The sequence below is a fragment of the Panthera pardus genome, unplaced genomic scaffold (assembly GCF_024362965.1).
Source record: "Panthera pardus isolate Hobbes unplaced genomic scaffold, ASM2436296v1 HiC_scaffold_8, whole genome shotgun sequence".
Taxonomy (NCBI): domain Eukaryota; kingdom Metazoa; phylum Chordata; class Mammalia; order Carnivora; family Felidae; genus Panthera; species Panthera pardus.
The window spans coordinates 20,938,508-20,957,548 of NW_026527013.1; the positions used below are offsets into that span (position 1 = coordinate 20,938,508).

Sequence of the window (19,041 nt, forward strand, 5' to 3'; positions counted from 1 at the left end):
TATATAAGTATAATATTAGTATTATATAAGTATAATATATAAGTATATATATATACTTATATGCTTATAAGTATATAATATATAATATATAAGTATACTTATATATTATAGATTATACTTATTATATAGGTATAATATATATACATATATAATATTATTTAATTTGTATTTATTTTTATATTATTTAATTATATATTATATTTTATATTTATAAAATATATGCATTATATTTTATATATTTTATATTTATTATTTATTATTATTTATATTTATTATTATATATATTTATATATATTTTATATATTTATAAATTCTATATTATTTAATTATATATTAAGTTCTCTGCCTTCAAGCCATTTTCAGTCCTGCAGGTGTGGGAGGCAGATCCTGAGACCAATATACAACAGAGAGGTACTGACCCAGCCTGGGGACAGCAGGACACATGGGGAGGGGTTAAAAGGGGCAGGAGACCCAGCCTGCTTTCTGGGAAGGACCAAGCAGCTGCCCTTAGCAGCTTCCCTCCCCTACAGACCTGTGTCCTGTGGGCCCTCCCTTTTTCTCCTTTCAATTTCTCTCAAATCACCTCTTGTCCCTCCTCACTTTAGGAAGGAAAACCTGGCGAATTCTCCCTTCTTTCCTCCCACTCACACCTTCAGTGAGCTCAGGGTTAGCCGTTCAGCCTACCAGTAGCATTTATTGAGCATCTGCTATATGCCAGGGGTGGGAGTTGGGGAGGCAGAGCAGTGGTGTTGCAGGGCCAGCAGGCCCGGCATCCCAGGCAGACAGGCAAGGTGTAGGAGGCTTGGGGTGCTGGGCTGTCACTCTGCCGTCGTGGGGCCCCGGCAGAAGTTCTGGTTATAGAAGTGCTGGTTGTCCCTGGTCAGGGCCGTGCCCAGCTGGGCCCAGAAGCTGCGCTGGCCACTGGGCTGGTGGGGCCAGAGGAGGACGCTCTGGCGGCAGAGGCGCTGGCGCAGCCGCACATAGCGGGAGCGGTGGGCGTCAGGGCGCAGGATCACCAGCACCACAACGTCCTTGCGGTCCTCCAGCAGGCGCTGCTGGGCCAGCAGAAAGCTGGCGCGCAAGAGGCCGCTGACCCTGTCTGTGTGGGCCAGCACAAACAGCATCTTGCGGCTGCTGTAAACTGAGGCCCACAGGTTCTCAAAGAGCGTTTTACCGGGTAGCCAGTCACGTTCCTCCAGGCACAGGCGGAGCGCTCGACGTCCACGGCGCTCCTCTAGCCGTACCCGCAGCTCGTTGTACACCCAGTCGGCCACCGCGCTCTGTGCCTTGTCGAAGACCACAAAGGCATCATAGGGCAGGGCATCCGCGCCCCGCCGCCACCCCCGCCGGGGCAGCCAGGCCAGGCACAGGTGGAAGCAGTACCAGAGGTCCCAGCCACAGAGGTGGTGCAGCATGGGCACGGCCAGGCCCAGGGCCACGGTCAGCAGTGAGAGGCCAAAACAGTCCCAGGAGAGGGCCTCATCCAGGCAGAGGCGCAGATCCTGCGCAAAGATGCTGCGGCCCTGGAGCTGACCTGGACTGCCACACTTGACGTGGCTGGGCAGGCCGGGCACTGCAGCCTGCACCTCCAGCAAGAAGTCCACGAAGGCCGCCCCACAGGCGCAGTGCAGGGGGTTGCCAGTCACATCTAGGACTTTCAGGGTGCCCGCTAGAGAACCGAACCAGGAGGGCTCCACCGTCTTGAGGGCGTTGGCACTGAGGTTGAGCTCTCGCAGCCTTGTGGCCAGAGCAAAAAAGCTGGAGGCCACGAAGCTGATGCTGTTGCTGCTGAGGTCCAGCCTCTGGAGCTGGGTCCCGTTAGGCAAGCTGCCGTTGCTCAGGGCCTTCAGCTGGTTTCCCGCCAGGTCCAGGGCTTCCAGCCTGGGGAGGAGGACCAGGCTGCTCCAGTTGAAGAAAGCCAGATAATTGTCACGGAGACGCAGCAGCCGCAGGCTCTTGGGGAGGTTGTCCAGGGTGCGTGGCAAGAGGGTATGCAGGCGATTCTGGGACAGGTCCAACCGGACCAGGCTCCTCAGGCCTCGGAAGAAGCGGAGATACAGGTCTCCCTCGGCCCACATCCGGCTCAAGGCATTGCCGCTGAAGTCCAAGGCCCGCAGCGAGGTGCTGCAGAGCTGCTGGGACACACGGCTGTGGATGTCGTTGTGCGCCAGGCTGAGATAGCGCAGGGCCGGCAGCTGTGCCACAAAGCTGAGGTTGTGACCCACGCCCTGCATGCTGAAGGGCTGGCTGTTGTAGCTGAGGTCTAGGGCCTCCAGCCGCGGCAGCTCCGTGAAAGAGCGCCCATGGTACAGGTCCAGCTTGTTATGGGACAGGTCCAGCACCTGCAGGCTGGTCAGCGGCATAAATTGTGAGCCGTTGACTGCCTGCGAGATGCTGTTGCGGCTCAGGAGCAGGCACTGGAGGCGCGAGAGCCGGGCAAACATCTCTGGCTGGATTGTCACTAGGTTGTTCCGTGACAGGTCCAAGGTGAAGTTGAGGGTCTTGCAGCCTGGCATGAAGCCCTCGGAGCTAGGGGTGCCCAGTGGGCCCGGAGCTAGGTCCCCAGATGGCAGCCGGACTCTCTCCCCACCATCCACCTCCCCCGTGGCAGCCGCCAGCTCCATGGCTCCACTTATGCGGTTGTCTGACAGGTCCACGTATCGCAGGCCAGGGAAGGCCCCGAAGATGCTGAGCTGGGCCTGATTGATGAAGTTCATCTGCAGGTGCAGACTCTGGAGCATGGGCAGGTGGGCCAGCGACCGGAGCGTGGTCTCGCTGAGCGAGCGGAAGAAGATGCCATGCATGTCCAGCTGCTGCAGGGAGAGCAGGCTCCCGAAGGAGGGCGCCAGATGCAGGTGGGCAAAGGACACCTTCTTGTGGTAATTGAAAGACAAGTTGAGTCTGCGCAGCTGGACCAGGCCCTGGAAGGCTGTGGTTTTGGTGATGCAGTCGTATAAGAAGTTCTCACTCAGGTCCAGCACCATGAGGTTGCCCAGGGCATGGAACCATCTGGGGTTCAGGTTGTAGAGAGAGCTGTCCTTCAACACCAGGCCTTCGAGGTGGCGCAGGTGGCTGAAGGTGTCAGGGTGCAGGTGCGGGAAGCCCTTGGGGCACTCCATACAGGGGTTGCGGGCGTGGTCACAGCGACGGCAGTTCCCACCCACATCGAGCACACGCAGGGCAGTCAGGTTGGCCAGGTCCTCAGGTGCCAGGGTGATGATGTGGTTGTAGGACAATAGCAGGTACTCCAGGCTGGGGGGCAGGCCGCGGGGCACCGCAGTGAGGTTGTTGTACTTGAGTGACAGGTGTGTAAGGTTGCCCAGGCCAAGGAGGGCGCCCGGGGCCACCTGCAGAGCCTGCGGGCAGGGGTTCTTATAGTAGCAGTTGCCATCCAGGAACAGGAAGCGCAGGGAGTGCAGCCCTGCGAGGTTGGCAGGGTCCAGCACCAGGATGTTGGTGCGGCTCAAGGACAGGGACACGAGGGAACTGGGCAGGGCAGGGACTGTCGTGATGCTGTTGTAGCTCAGGTTCAGCTCCTCCAGGGTGGGCACGGCCAGGAAGGTGTGGGGCTCAATGGTCATGTGACAGGGGAAGTGCATGGGGCTGAGGCTGGCGGGTGGGCAGTTCCATTTGAGGTTGAGACGCCGCAGGCTGGACAGGTGGACAAAGTCGGAGTCGTGGAGGTGGTGGATGCGGTTGGAGTACAGGGAAAGGCTGGTGACGTTACCACGGGGCGCTGCTGCCGAGAAGTGGGGCACGGACTTGAGGAACAGCCAGTCGCAATTCACCAGGCCGTGGCGCTGGAGCTCACAGGGCAGGAAGGCAGGCAGGGTGCCCTGGGCCAGGGCCATGGCCAGCATGGCAGCCTGCACCAGGAGAGACAGGGGGTGCAGGGCACCACAGCAGGGGCCCTGCGGGACTGTGAGTATGCAGCCCCAGCCCAAATCCACCTGCCCCCCTTCCTGGGGTCTCCCAACAGGGCTCCTAAACCCTCTCCCCAAGTCTTCCCCGGGGAGGCTCTTGCCTCTCGGCCCAGCACCCACCCCACTTCTAGGCCTCACGGAGAAGTTAGACTCAAGTCTCAGACCCAGCCTTCAACTCAGAATTGCTTCTGCAACCTGGAATCCAGAATCACGATCTAGAACTTTTACTCCAAACCAAACCCCAGCCAGACAGGAGAGCCAGGCAGGCAGTCAACAGGCCCACCAGGTTCTCTCTGACTTTCCCTTTTCCTTCCTCAGAGGTCATTTCTCTTCCTTCCTGAGCAAGGAGTCATCTGGCTCCCTTCCATGCAGCCACCCTGAAAAGCCCCCTGTGTCCTCTACCAACTTCCCCCAACTCCTCCCTCTCCCTTTGGCCAAGTCCCAGGAAGGAATGAGGGTCTTCTGCTGGGGTCCAGGCTGAGGACCACCCAGGACCCTGGCTGGGATGGGCACTGCCCAGCTCTTCCCCCTCTACCCACCTCTCCCAGCCCAAGCACTCAACCCACTGTAGGTCAGAACAGATCAGAGGGGGTGGGCAGCAACGGGCCAGACAGGGCCTAGTCCTGTCGTGTCCACCTTGCTTGTAGCCCCCTTGCCTCCACTGATTGAAGCCCTAGGCCTCAGCCTTCTTATCCACACAATGGGTTTGGGTCTCATTGCCTAGAGAAAGGCGCCTGGTCTGATATCTTCAGGGTTCAGTGAGTGTCCCCAGGGCCAGGTTGGGGGATAACCCCCTTCACTATTGTCTGCAGCCACCAAACCCGCCTCTCCCTCACCACTTCCCACTGCCCCCCTTCCCTGGGGGGCTGAGGGCTGCTGTCCTACCATGACAGGGAGTGGGGGCTTCTCCAGAGGGTCTGGATGGCAGACTGGGCAGCGATGGCAGAGAAGAATGCCTGGAGCTCGCAGACCCTTCCCACAGTGTAGGCTCAGAGAACAGAGGAAGTGAGAATTTAGAAATAACACAGTAGCCCCCTCCCTCGCCCCCATCCTGCCCACAGCGAGAGGTGGGGGGTGGTGTGGTGAGTCAGAGGCCATTTGCATAGGCAGACGCAGACAGCCCCTTCACTCCTTCCTCTTTCCACTCCCCCACTGCCCCCCACCCTATCCCAACAGTGTGCCACAGCTGGAGAGGGCCTCATACATGTTATCAGGGAGAGACGGAGGCCCAGAGCCCAGTGTCAGGCCAATGAGAAACCGGAATTGAGGGCAGTGCTGGACGTGGGCTGGGCGTGCTGACCTGATGTCAGGGCCCCCTGTCCCAAGAAGACTCTCACCCTCACACCCCAGCCCCTCGGCCCCTGCCCCAAAGGGAGCTCTCTCGGGGCAGTGGTTCCCACATCTGCCCTTTTCCTGTCCCTGCGGCCCCGTCCCCAGAGCTCTGCAGGGCCTGACATACTCGGGAGCACAGCAGCATTGGCCCCAGCCAGGCTGCACCTGCCTCCACCACAGCTAGCCACTTCCTCCAGGAGCAGGGCTTCCTCATCTGCATCCCCAGTGTGCCTGGGGGCCTGTCCAAGCACCTACCCCACCCCACAGCTGGGCCAGCTGGGTGGATCTTCACATGCTCCCTCTGACCCAGCAGATCATAACAGGCCCAAAGTCTCAGGGTGACCTGGGCCCCTCAGCAAGTCTTGTTGGCTCCACCTTCAGAATCTGCCCATCGCCCACCATCTCCACATTCACCGGCCTGGCCTGAGCCGCCATCATCTCTTCCTAGACCAGTGCAGTTACCACCAAGTCGTGGGTTGCCCTGCTTCTGCTCTCCTACCCCACCGCCTATTCACATTGAGCCCCTAAGTCATGTTACGTCCTTCCTCTGCTCAGACTCCTCCTTGGCCCTTTCTGGAATCAAAGGCACAGTCCACATAATGGCCAAAAAGGTCCTATGGGATCTGGCCTCCCATTGCCTCCCCGACTGGTCTCCACCCACACTGGCCTCCTTTCTCTGGCTTGAATAGTCCCATGCAGTTTCCCACCCCAGGGCCTTTGGACTTACTGTTCCCTCTGCCTGGAAGCTCTTTTCCTAGATATTAACATGGCCCCTTCCATTGCCCCCTTTATATCTCAGCTCACACATTACCCTCTGGAGGCCTTCCCCAACCTTCTTTTAAACCTCTCACCCTGGATCTGGCACTCCTAAGCCCCTTTTACCTGCTGCTTTTCTTCGTCCTAAGTTTTTACCTGCTAACACATCATACCATTGATTTTCCATGGTTTCTTGTAGTTTGTCTTATTCCCCTGCTGGAATGTCTGCTTCTTAATGGCAAGAGTCTTTTTGTCTGTATACCCAGGGCCGAGAGTGCCCAGAACATCATAAGGTGGTCACGATTTGCTAAGCCCATGAGACTCCAGCACTCAGCTCTGGGCAGGCACAGAATGTCTCTGAATGATGGCTGAATTAATGAATGAACAAATAGGGCTTTGGCTTGGGCTAGATACCTGCTACCCTTGCTTTTCCATGCCCACCTCTGGGTGGCTATCCTGGAAGGTAGGTTCCAGGCTGCCAGGCATCCAGCTGGCACACAGGCCCAGGGCTTTAGCAGTGTGGGGGTGATGGCACGGTCTTCCTACCCACCTAGGAACCAGTGTTTGGGGGTGGATGAGGACAGGCCACCCTCTCTAGATCCTGACTAGGGTTCCAGCTCTCCTCTTTGTAATTCTAGGGTCTTTAGTAGGGGCTGGGAAAGGCCTCAGGGATGGGACACTCCCCTGAGTCCCAGCCCAAGATGTGCTCCCCAAAGAAAGGACAGTGCCCATTCAGCAGCTGAGTCCCAGCCACTGACCCCTCATGTCACCATCCCTACACACCTCCCACCTGGCATAGGAGGGGTCTCCCACCCCCTTCTCAGGTACAGACTGAATTTCTGGCTCCCGCTGAATCCCAAGCCTAAAGAGTCCCTCCCAGAGACCCTGGGACCAGGGAGCCAGACCCTTGTGGGCAGAAACGCAAATATGAGGGAGAGGGCCAATGAGCTGACAGGTCTGCACGCACACACACACGTGTGGACTGGAGACACCAAGATCCAGAGGTCCAAGATCCATGCCGCAGCCCCAAAGAGGCCAGGAAGCCCAGCAGGCAGAACGTACCCAGTGTGGCAGACTGAAGAATGCCCCAAGGAGATCCACATCCTAATCCCCAGAATCTATGAATATGTTACTATACAGGATAAAAGGGGCCTTGCAGGTGGGAGGAAGTGAAGGATCCTGAGCGGGGAGAGTATCTGGGGACGAGCGGGGAGGTGAATATAATCACAAGCATCCTTGAGACAGAGGCACAGGGGTTCTGACTACTGAAGGAGGCATGTGACCGGGAAGCAGGATCGGAGATCCCACCTCTCTGGTTTGAAGATGGGAGCAGGGAATGCAGGCAGCCTTTCAAGCCGGACAAGGTGACAGATGCTCCCCCCCTCCTCCCAAAGGAACAAGTCCTGCCAGCAACTGGATTTCAGCCCTATCAGACTTTGACCTTGTTAGGTTCACAAGAAGTGCTAAGATAGTAAATATGTGGGGGTTTAAGCCACTAAGCTTATGGTATTTTGTTACAGCAGCCACAGGACACTAATACACCCAGATGCTCCATATCACCGTGAAGGTGTGCCTGCCTTTTGGGCCAAGCTCCTGTCAACAAGGGGACCTGTGTGAGGCTTGTGTTCTCACGCACACAGACACACGTCTTCCCATACACCTGTAGCCAGGAGTGCTGGAGCCCTACCTAACAGGCTCACAGACCCACTTCGAAGGTGAAAGCATGCAGTTATATACACGGGGCCTCCCGATTCCCAGTGTCAGAGGTGGATCCCTCAGGGCCAGACTCAGGTGTTGATTTAAAAATATTTTATTCTTTAAAAAATACAGCATTCAACCATCTTATTCTGCAGGGACACCCTACCCCAGCCCTGACTAAACCCACCCCTGTGGCCAAGGCTTCTGGGATGTGCTAGGATCCTAGTCTCAGTTCCCCTGGGGGCCAAGCTCATTCTAGGCTCCCTACCCAGCGCCCTTGAGCCAGGCAGGCAGGGTCCCCAGACCCCCTGGGCACACAGATGAGAGGCAGGGACAGCAACAGGGGAAGGTCACAAGATGTCAGCTCCAGTGGCTCTCAGAAGCTGCAAGAGTGTTCTGTCAGCAGCCCTCCTGCCCCACAAGAAGCAACCCTCCCCTGGAGCCCAGGCTGGAAAGGAGGCAGGTGGCCGGGAGCGGTGGGGCACACAGCCCCACAGTCCACATGCCGGGGCAGCTTAGGTCCGGCCACCTAGCTGTCATCCCCGTTCTCGCCAGGACCACGGATGAGGCGCTTGTGGCCCCGCTTGCCCCCTGGGCCCTTGGGCTTGGCGAAGGCCTGCTTGAAGGCGTGTTGTTTGGGGTGCACCTCGTCGTAGAGGAACTCGGCTGTCAGCTCCGCCCCATCTCCAATCTCAATCTGCATGGGGCAAGGCAGTGGTCTGGTGGGGGGCCCCTGACACATACCACCCTTGGTCACCTCCACTCCTAGGGCAGCCCCTTGACCTCTCACACTCTAGCCTTGGGGTCTCCTCCCAGATCCCCCCACCTGGAATGCCACCTCTAGGAACACATTGCTGGGGCCCACTGCCCTGCACGCCTTGGTGACACCCTATCTGCCTTTCAGACCCTGGGAGAGCAGAGTCATGGGCAGCCAAGACAATGGCTTGTCCATGCCACCAGTCAGATGGGCACCTTGGGAATGCATGCTACCCCTTGGGCCTCATCCACGTCCATCCCACAAGGCAATAATGACCCCTGCCCTGCCACTGTCTTGGGACTCCAATGCCCCATGTGGAGGGTGGTGTTAAAGGCCCCTTGGGAGATGAGGCTCTGGGGAATGGGCACCCACCTTCTTGGAGATCTCCAGCTGGAAGTCCTGCTCCACGGAGTCGAGGAGGCGACTCTTACAGCTGGAATAGAGCATGCGCTCCTTGATGCTGCACTTGTACCCCGGCATCGAGTAGATGAACACTGTGGGGGATGGGGACGTGAGCAGAGGCTGGGGGACCTGCTGACCCATGCCCCCTGCAGCAAGCCCACCCAGCCATAGGCCAGTGCTGCTTCTATTCAGCCACGGGCGTGGGGGCGCTGCTGTGGCCACTCACCCACAGACTCAAGGTGGTCCCCCTCATGGGTGTGCTTGTAGAGGAAGAAGTGGTAGCGGGCAGCATCTCGGGGCACCCTCGAGGGCAGCTGGGCCACTTCCGTGGGCTCTGTGTGCACCAGCTCAATGGTCTCCCGCTCCAGGTCCAGCTTCTACCAAGGGTAAGGGCGAGGTGAGGGCCTGAGCGGCAGAGGGCCCGGACCCACCCTAGCAAACAAGAAGTCCCCAAGGTGACAGGCAGGAGTCTGACTGTGGTCTACCTTTCCCAGGATTCCCCACCTCAGTGGCCACCCACCATGGGGTCCCTGCGAAGAGGCCACTCCTGAGTCCCCACCTCTGCCTTTGAAAGCTCTATGAGAGGAGGAAGTCCCACCAGGGGCAGTGGACAGGACAGTGGGGAAGGTCTCCACCTGAGGGAGAGGCCTCTTGGGGGACACATCATTTTGCTTGGAATGGGGAAGTCTAGGAGCACTTGGCTAGCTCAGTCAGCGGAACATGTGACTCGATCTTGTGAGTTCAAGCCCCACGTTGGGGCTTTAATGTTTTTACTTATTTTTGAGAAAGAGAAAGAGCACAAGCAGGGGAGGGGCAGAGACAGAGGCAGACACAGAATCTGAAGCAGGCTCCAGGCTCTGAGCTGTCAGAACAGAGCCTGACACAGAACTCAAACTTGTGAACCGCGAGATCATGACCTGAGATGAAGTCGGACACTCAACGGAGCCACCCAGGAGTCACAGGCATAGGGCTTACATTAAAAAAAAAAAGAAGGCGTACCTGGGTGGCTCAGTTAGTTAAGTGTCCTTCTCTTGATTTCTTTTTTTTTTTAATGTTTTATTTAAAATGAGTGGGGGAGGGGCAAAGAGAGGGGCAGAGAAAGAGGGGGACAGAGGCTCCAAAGCAGGCTCTGTGCTGACAGTGGAGAGCCCCATGTGGGGCTCGAACTCATAAACTGCAACATAGTGACCTAAGCTGAAGTTGGACGCTCAACTGACTGAGCCACCCAGGCGCCCCCCCCTTTTTTTCAATTGTGTATTTATTTTGAGAGAGACAGAGAGAGAGACATAGCACATTTGAGCAGGAGAAGGGCAAAGAGAGAGAGAGAATCCCAAGCAGGTTCTGCACTGTCACTGTGGAGCCCAACGAGGGGCTCGAACTCACAAACCATAAGATCATGACCTGAGCCAAAAAAACCAAGAGTTGGATGCTTAACTGACTGAGCCACCAGGCGCTCCCCGACTCTTGATTTAAAGTCATGATCTCACAGTTCAGAAGACTGAGCCCTGTGCTGGGGTCTGTGCTAACAGCGCAGAGGCTGCTTGGGATTCTCTCTTGCCCTCTCTGCCCCTCCCCTGCTCATGCATGCATGAGCACGTGCTTTCTGTTTCAAAAATAAATAAGTAAACATTAAAAAAAAAGAAAAAGAAAAAGAAAAAGAAAAAGAAAGAAAGCGGGAAGCCTAGGCCACTGGAGCAGAAAGACCCAACCTGGGGAAGGGGGCAGTCAGGGGAGCTGCAGAGGGAGTCTAGGACAGGAAGGGGCTCAGGTCTGAGGAGTCAGTGTGAACTCCAGGCTGAGTACGTGTACACAGTAAGAAGGGCAGAATGAGGGACAGTGTCTCACACATGTCCCTGCATGTGAGCAAGGACTGGGCAAGGCAGGGGAACACATTGCATCTACTGTATGAGGCATCTGCACTCAAACAGGAACAGGGAGCGACAGGGGAGCAGGAGGGGGGACAGTGGGTCCCCGCAAGTACATAGGTGAGCTGAAGAGGACAGACTGGGTACTGAATGCACATCCGTGCACATGTCTGAGCAAGAGCAGGGGAGGGGCACGGTGTGCCCTGCATGTGTGCCTGGGGCAGGGACAGGCACCCACCAGCTGGATGTAGTTGATAGTCTTCTGTTTGAGCTGCTGAAGTGCCCTCTGGGCTGCCGGCTGCAGTGGGAAGGTGAGGCCCTGCAGGGTCTGGTGCTTGCTCTCCACGCTGATCTCTGTCTTCACCTGGGGACGAGTAAAGAGTGAGTGAGGCCCTTACCTGCCTAACCAGGGTGTAGCCCTACTGGAGCACAGGCCCGGCCAGCTGGGCCTAACGTTACCTGGAGGGCCTCAGGGTGGGACTTTTGACCATTGGTCTGGTGCACTCACCTCGTTAATACGGATCTGCTGAAGCTCTCTCTCAGCTGAGGTCAACGGGGCGGGCGCTGCACAGGACGAGAGGTGCTTCTGGTACCCAGCAAAGGAGAGGTCATCCTGACCAGTGGATGCAGAAGCATAAATGGGCACCTTGGGTTGCTGGGCTGGCAGAAGCCCACTGAGCACCCCAGCTTGCAGCCCCTGGACTTTTCCAGCCCTCTCCACTCCTCCCCAAGCCTGGCACCCACTTCCTATGTGACCCTGCATAACATCCCACACTCTGTGGACCTGTGATCCCAGCTGGGTGGGGCCTGGCCTAGGGAGCCTACCTTCACAGTCCCAAAGAGCTCATCCTTGATGTGGCCGCCCCCAAACTCCTTCTTCACTGTAGCCCGTGTGGCTGCATACAGCATCTTCAGCCGCACCTAAAGGACAGGAGCTAAGCTGTGAGACCCATCCGGGCAGCACTGTCTCTCTAGAGAAGCAGGCCAGAGCTTCTGGGTGGGGACCAGGTCATCGCTTTGTGCCCATATACCCAGCAGAGGGCGCAGCAGGGTGCGAGGATGAGAGTGGGTGGAGCCTCCCCAGCCCAACATCTCTGCCTCCCAGAGCCAGGCTGAGGTGGCTGGGGGGCCTCTGGGAGACATCAGGCTCCAAGCACAGGGCCTTGTCCTGTTTCAGACTCTGAGGCAGGACCTGGTATCTCTCCCCTTGGACTTCCCAGGGCAGGGTCTTGTTATTTCATTCAGATCCAACTTCCCCTCTCCCCTGGTCTGGGAACTGGGCAGGGATCCCTAGGACTCACAGGAGAATTGTCAGGTGACCAGGCAAGGAAGAGCCACTCGAAGCCCTGGGCGTTCTGCGAGTCCAGGCGGTAGAGCAGATAACAGGGCTGCTGGGCATCCAGCAGCGGCAGCACGGCCCTGTCGTAGTCCTGGTCCCAGCAGCCCGCCAGCTCCCGCGAGGCACCTAGCACGAGCTGCTCTGGGGGCAGAGGCCGGGTGAGCCAAGGAGTAGCCATCTCCCATACCCACCTCAGACCTTGGGCCTTCTTGGCTGGGGCTCAGGTCTGCCGGCCACTCCACCCACCGTTCCCTGGAGCCCCCAAGCCCCTGAAAGATGAGGCTACGTGACTGAATCTGTGAACGAGCGAACGAATGAATGAAGCACAGAGCTGCCAGCTATATGAACGCACGCACACATGCACAGAAATGGCCTCGAGAATGCTCCCACAGATAACTAAGCACGGACAAACACGAGAAGACATATGGCTGCATTGCCCACAGCCACCAACAATGCAGTCCCCTCACGATCACCCACACACTCAGACCCACCCCACTGGCATGGCTGCTCAGGCACAGCCCCACTGTGTCACTTCCTGCTCCCCTCCTCCCTTGGCCTAAGATTCTAGGGGAACCTGCAGCACACCATTCTCAGAACAACTGTGCTGAGGGAGGTGGGGCCTAGCCTCAGGCCACAGGGACCTGCCAGAGCAAAAGCATGTGGGAAAGAGGGAGACAGGGGCTCTTATCAGATACTATATAAATCTGTACCCTGTTGCCACTGGCCAGCTGTAGTCCCCTCCCCCCCAAATTAACAAATCTCTTAACGCCTGGGGTCAATAGGCCGGCCACCTCCCTGGCTGGTGGACACTGGCTGAATGGGCCATTGAGGCTGGACATATACTTGACCTATCCACCCACAGGGTCTTGGGTGGGCACCCAACATCAGCCCAGGGGTGCACAGTCCCGGGGTGGCAGAAGACCTGGGGCAAGCGTTAATCAACACCTGGCCAGGGGGTACCTGACCACCAGGCCCTCCTGATGAGGGCCAAACATGCCAGGCCCACCAGCCCAGCTGCCTCTCTGCAGGCCTCGGACTCCTTGCCTATCCTCCTAGAACTCAGATGGGGTCAAGGGTGAAAACCAGCAGGCAGTCGGCCCAACAGTACTGCCAACAGAGTTTAATTTGTTGCCAACATTTTCAAAATGGGAAGTTTTACATAATAAGTGGAATTAACGGATACTCTAGAAGGAGCTCAAGCCTCACTCAGTAGGAGATGGGCAGTGGCTCCCTGTCAGGGTGCCTGAACCTTCCTGGGGACTCCCAGGTGCCCCAACAACTAAAATGTAGAACAGAGATAAGAGCCCACCTAGAGATTTCTCCTGGTAAACATTAGTAGAGGTGTCCTGTCTGGGAGGCGACAGGGAAGGCTGAGAGCTAAGGTTGATGAGTCTATCTCTTCGGGGGGCAGGGAGGCTGTGGCCTGTCACCGCGGGAAGCCTTCATTCTTGACCTACTACAGTGACCACGACCTGACCTCTGAAGGCATCTGAACTTGGGGACCCTGGACAAAATCTAGCACAGATCTGGAACTAAAGTCTGGGGTGAATTCTGGGTCTGGGTAGAACTTGCTTTGTACCAATTCAATGGGTGAAAAGTTAGCTGGGCACCAAGCCCATTTGGGGGGTTGCCTAAAGGGCCCACTACTGCTGGCTACCAAGGATTCATGGGGCACCCAGCCCACGCCCAGTGTCTGTACCCATCACCTCTAGGGACAACCCTTAGCACGAAGGGAAGGGGAGGAGTCGCCACCAAGCCTCAGCCTCATCCTCTACCTCCCCAAACCCTCCCCCCACTTCAAGCCTCAGCGCAAGCTCACCCACTCCCACCCCAATATGAGGAGCACCCACCCTGTGCAAACCTCAGGTTCCCAGTGTCCAGGCCAAGGCTCGGCCAAGGCTCAGCCAAGCCTGAAATCCCCCGGTCATGTTGTCAAACCAAGCTGGGCACGAGTCCCTTTGCCCTGTTGTAGGGGCACTTCCCAAGGGCAGGGCCCCAGCTTCTCCTTGGGACTCCCCCCCGGCCACACCAGCCTGCCTATCATAGAGGGAGGTGAGTGGCACTTGCCACATGGGGCAGTGCCTGGCCTCACTGATCTCCTGCTCCCATGCCCAGTATAGCATCCTGGCTAGGCCTCTGACCCCCACATAGCCTCTGGGGACCTGGACAGGACCTCTGGGCAGGGCCCTCCTTGCTGTCGTCCCAGCTTTTGTTTCTTGTTCTGTGTAACAGGGGTAATGATCATGCCCACCAGTGACGCTCTCCTACAAAGCACCTCCAGTCCCCAGAGGGAGCAAGTGAGGTCCTGAAGGGGATAGAGGCAAATGTCCCGGCAGCTCTCAGAGAAGCAGCTGGGTCTAGCCCCCCCCCGCCTATGCCCTAGCTTATCAAAGGGGGCAGTACGGGGCACTCACCGTCCTCAATGACGACTTTGATGAGCCGGATAGAGCCAGCCCGTGCCTTGGCGAAGAATTCCTTCAGCTCTTCGGTGGCTACAAGAACAAGAAACATGGTGAGGGATAAGCAGGCAGCGTGAGCAGGGTGGGCAGGGACACGTTCAGGGCCGGCTCCGTCCTGTGGGGTCTGGTGGTGGAGCTGGGAGCTGGGTTAAATATGGCCCCCCCATGTGACTGGGAACCTGACACGATCCACAAACATAAGCTCCCAAATTTAGCCAGCAGTGTGGCCCGCTGGCTGAGATAGCTCTGGTGACAGGGTAGGCAGGGATGGGCCAGCACATTCAAGGATGGGGCAGGCTCTGGGCCAGGCCAGGCTAACCAGAGTGAATGGCCCCCAACTGTCCCCTGTCCCCTGCCCCCTAGGAAGGCCCAGCACTGAAGTGGCCTCTGACACTCCCAGTTCTGTCATATGCACAAACACAGAAATACATGAACACATGCCCCCAGTATGCACTGACCACTATGTCCGGTAACACACACATGCAATCACACGCACACATACATGCACACGTGCACCACCCGTTGCATGTGCCATCAGGTACGTGCTGAGTCCAGCACATGTGAATATAACACATAAACATCTATGTGACACAGTGGAGGAGAAATGCAAATACCCTCACACATGACAACATATTCAGCTGGTCAAACATAAATGGACACACACATTTCGACACACAAACATACACAAGAACACAGTCCCCAGAGTGCTAACAAACACATAGGCAAATGCAGAACCCGGCTAAGACATGTCCAGGCAAGAAGATGTACAAAGCATACACACAAACACACACGCATGCACACCCAGCCCACCAGCCAGGCTGCCTAACCCTGAGAGGTCCTGAGCCCAGCCCTAGCACAGCCCTGCTAGGGGCACTAAGTCCCCAGCCCTTAGGCAGTCCAGAATGCTCCTAGAGGAGGAATGGCAATCAGGAACTCTCCAAAACAGACCCTGTCTTGGTCCTTGGGTCACAGCTGGAAGATGACAGCCAATGACCAAGGACCCAAACACAGAGGTGAGACCAGGAATGTCACAGATCTACCAGTGGTAAAGACACAGAAACCAAAGTTCAAGTGAGGAGGGGCCCGACTTGGGTCTCTACGTGTGCTAGGGCCAGGCCAGCATGACCTTGAGGCTATCCAGGGGTCAGAAGAATTCTGCAGGAACACAGCTGGAGAGCTGAGGTCAGAGAGTATTTATAGGGCCCAGACTGGGCAGCTTGAGGGCAGGGGGTGGGGGCCTTTAGGAAAACAAACTCTGGTCATGTCCTCAGGGGCCCCTCATGCAGGGTGACCCTGAGCCTGAGAAGTCAGGCTGTGTACCATCCTCCATGGCCTCTGGGGGAGCAGGGTCCCAACCAAGTACCATGGCATAGAGACACGGTCCCACTGGGGGAGGACAGGGCTGCTTATCAGCAGACCCCAAGCAAATCCCTGAGGAAAAGCCTGGTCTCTGGGTCTCCACCTTTCCCATAGTTGTGTGTGACCTCTGACCTCACTGAGCCTCAGACTCATCTATACTGTGGAGCTAATACTCTCAAGGTGCAGAGGGCTGTGCTAAGGAGTAGATGGGGAAAAAATGCTCAGTAGTGCGGACTTTACGAATAATTGTTAAATTTAAAATTTTACTACTGTAAATTTACTACTGTAATGATGGCAGAGCAGGCTGTGCTGAACTGCCCTTTCCACCTGCTCAGACCTTCTGGGAGGGAAAGCCAAGAAGCTCCCCTAAGGGAGAGGCTGCCACGCCCCTTCTAGAGTTACTAAGACAAAGTGACACCCCAGTAGTGGAAGAGACATTCCCCGCCCCCCACCCCATGACTCTTCAGCCACCATCAATAATCCAGAGGCCAGGCCTGGGACACCAGAGCCTCTATCATCAAAGATTCATGCTCCCCCCCACTCTTCTGCCTCTGCTGCCCTGCCCTCCCCCTACCCCATAGCCTCAAGTTACAAGTCCCTCCCTCCCCCCCTCCCTCACCCTGCTCTGAGGTCACCAGATCCACAGGTATGGCCACACTGGGCTGGCATCTGGGCATCCAGGGCAATCGATCTCACCTTCCACCTCCCCAGGCCAGAAATGGGAAGGAGTGAGCTGCTCACGGGCACTTCCCAGTGATCCCCTAGCCAGGCCTGTCTCACCATGTGGGAAATGAAGGAGTGAGGCAGAGCCCTGGCCACAGGACCTGTCAGCCCTGAACAGGGAGCAGGGGCCACAGCTTCCGATCTCCTCCAGATGGAGGCAGCAGCAGTGACCAGACAAAGGGGAAGGAAGGGGCAGGTCCAGGGGGCAGTGTTCCCTTCTGTGGGCTGAGTCATGAAGCCACCCCTCCAACTCCTCCAGCTCCTTCTGGAGAAGCTGGCCCACCTGGTAGGAGGCTGGCCCTGACCCAGACTCTGGCCTTTTCTGGTCCTGTGGGGCGGGGCCAGGGAAACCCTATAGGTGGTCTAGCCACCAAGCAGCCACAACCACAAGCCAAGTCAAGATCCAGGCAGTCAGGCTGGTCGATGGTGGTGGTGTCCCCGGGCTGGGGATCCTGGTGTGGTGGGAGGAATGGCTGATGGCCAAACCACCAGGCTGTCTGGGCAAGCAGCCTGGGCTTTTCCCACAGGCCAGGAAGTCCTCCCAGGCTAGGGACAGAGGGGGACAATGAGGCCCCGGAGGGGTCAGGACACCTGGCTCCTGCTTCTCCCCAGCCAGTGTAAAGAGGAAACTAAGCCCTTGGGGAATGGGATGATGCTCTAGGCTGGAAGAGGCTTGGGGTAGGGAGAGCTGGCCTGGAGTCTCTAAAGCCAGGACCCTCCTCACAAACCCCATATTTGGACCCTCTTCTCTGCCTTCAGCCTGGAGCTGGAACCTTCTAACCCTAGCCGGGGCAGACTCAGGAGATCAGAGTGGAAAATGGCAGGGAGGTCAGAGGTCAAGGTCAGATTGGCAACTCTCCCCATCCCACTCTGAATGCCCTGTCCCAGGTTTTCCCCAGTCTAGCTTGCTCAAGTATGTGAGGGTCCAGGGAGGAGTCAAAGGTCAGGGACCCCTCCTCATACAGACACAAACCCATACAATCCTTACACAGACACATCTGCTACAGGCATCCATGGTAACAAATGCACATTGAGATGTACCCAAACTGTGCACACAAACACCCACAGACATGTGCACACAGTCACAAAACACTGATGCCTAAAGATGGTTCCATGCGACAGTGTCCATTCAATCAGCTATTAGTGCATGTGCATGAATGACCCTAGACATACACAAGCAGTCACATCCAGATGTGCACACCCAGGACTGTACACACAAGTGCACATGCGTGCACACTCCCCCAGATGTGCACATCCGGGTACACCCACCCCCAGAAAGGAACAAAAATATATAGATGGGCACACACAGGCACATCCCCCTCAGATGGGCACACAGATATTTCCACTACAGCTGTGTACATGCACACCCACTCCCAACTATGCACAGTAAGTCGCACGCCCCCATATGTGCCCACCCCAGGCGACCGCCGGCTGCAAAAGAGAACAGGAAGCTTCCCTAGGCTGGTGCCAGGGAGGAGAGAATGGCTGAGCGCCGGGGAGGGGGCGCAGCCTTGAGCGGATACCCTCGGCTCCCTGGCCGCCCACCGTCCTCCCTCACCGTGGATGCCCGTCTGGTGCGCCATGGCTCCGTGCCCCGCTCCACCAGCGCCCTTGGAGCCCTCGGCTCGGCCCTGGACCCGCTCCGCTCGCCTGGACCCGGAGGAGGAGGAGGATGTGGCGGCGGCCGCCCAGCCTCGCGCAGCTTCCCGGGCGGTGCCGCAGGACCCGGCCCAGAGCGCCCCGCCCCCGACGGGCGAGGCCGGGAGGGGGCGGGGACTCGGGCCGCGCGTGCGCGCACCGTGCGTCTTGTTCCTGGTGAGACTTTCGCGCGGAGTTGATCGGCGTGTCCGCGCGCCTGCGCGTGCCTGTTTGCGGGGAAGAACGGGGCCTCCGTGTGGTCGGGCATCCGTGGGCGCACTCATGCGCGCGCGTGTGCCTATAGACCGTGAGCCGACGGGTCTGTAGCCGGGGCGCGTCCGGGAGTGCGCGCGCGAGTCTCTGCGCCCCAATCTAGGTGGGTTTCCAAGTGGGGTGAGATCCGCGCGTACCCTCACTTATGGCCGGGAAGGGGTTTGCATGAGGATGGAAGCGCCTGTGTTTTTGAGCGGCATCCCTTTTCCTAGAGACGTTTCCTGAGCGCCCCCTCCGACTCACTGGCACCTCGAGGCGGGCCTGGCTGCAGGCCCTGCCCTGATTGTGGGAGCCAGACTGACCTACCTGGCAGTTAGCAAATGAACCTGTGGTGGCGAGGGCCCTGCCCAGAGAGCAAGGGGCCACTAGGAGGAGGTGAAGTTTGAGTGGAGACCTGGAGGTCAACCTGGCAGAGCGGAGGGAAAAGTTTTCTGAGAAGAGGAAACTACATGTGCAAAGGCCCAGAGATTGAAGGAGGGCCAGAGCTTGGCGAGTGAGTAACTTCCCAACTCCTAAT

General features: G+C 57.4%; 2 protein-coding genes across 2 annotated transcripts; both read right to left on the reverse strand.

Moving 5' to 3' along the window:
* Window positions 1–674: 674 nt before the first annotated feature.
* TLR9 (toll like receptor 9) lies at window positions 675–7,685 on the reverse strand. Its single transcript, XM_053897876.1, has 2 exons — window positions 4,809–7,685; window positions 675–3,911 (listed from the first exon to the last, which is right to left on the reverse strand). The coding sequence occupies exons 1-2, from the start codon at window positions 5,025–5,027 to the stop codon at window positions 819–821; spliced, it is 3,312 nt and encodes a 1,103-aa protein (XP_053753851.1). The 5' UTR covers window positions 5,028–7,685; the 3' UTR covers window positions 675–818.
* A 120-nt stretch (window positions 7,686–7,805) lies between these two features.
* On the reverse strand, window positions 7,806–18,323 carry TWF2 (twinfilin actin binding protein 2). The gene is made up of 9 exons (XM_053897877.1): window positions 18,172–18,323; window positions 14,487–14,564; window positions 12,035–12,213; window positions 11,559–11,654; window positions 11,242–11,346; window positions 10,972–11,097; window positions 9,095–9,245; window positions 8,839–8,960; window positions 7,806–8,406 (listed from the first exon to the last, which is right to left on the reverse strand). The coding sequence occupies exons 1-9, from the start codon at window positions 18,194–18,196 to the stop codon at window positions 8,239–8,241; spliced, it is 1,050 nt and encodes a 349-aa protein (XP_053753852.1). The 5' UTR covers window positions 18,197–18,323; the 3' UTR covers window positions 7,806–8,238.
* Window positions 18,324–19,041: the final 718 nt, after the last annotated feature.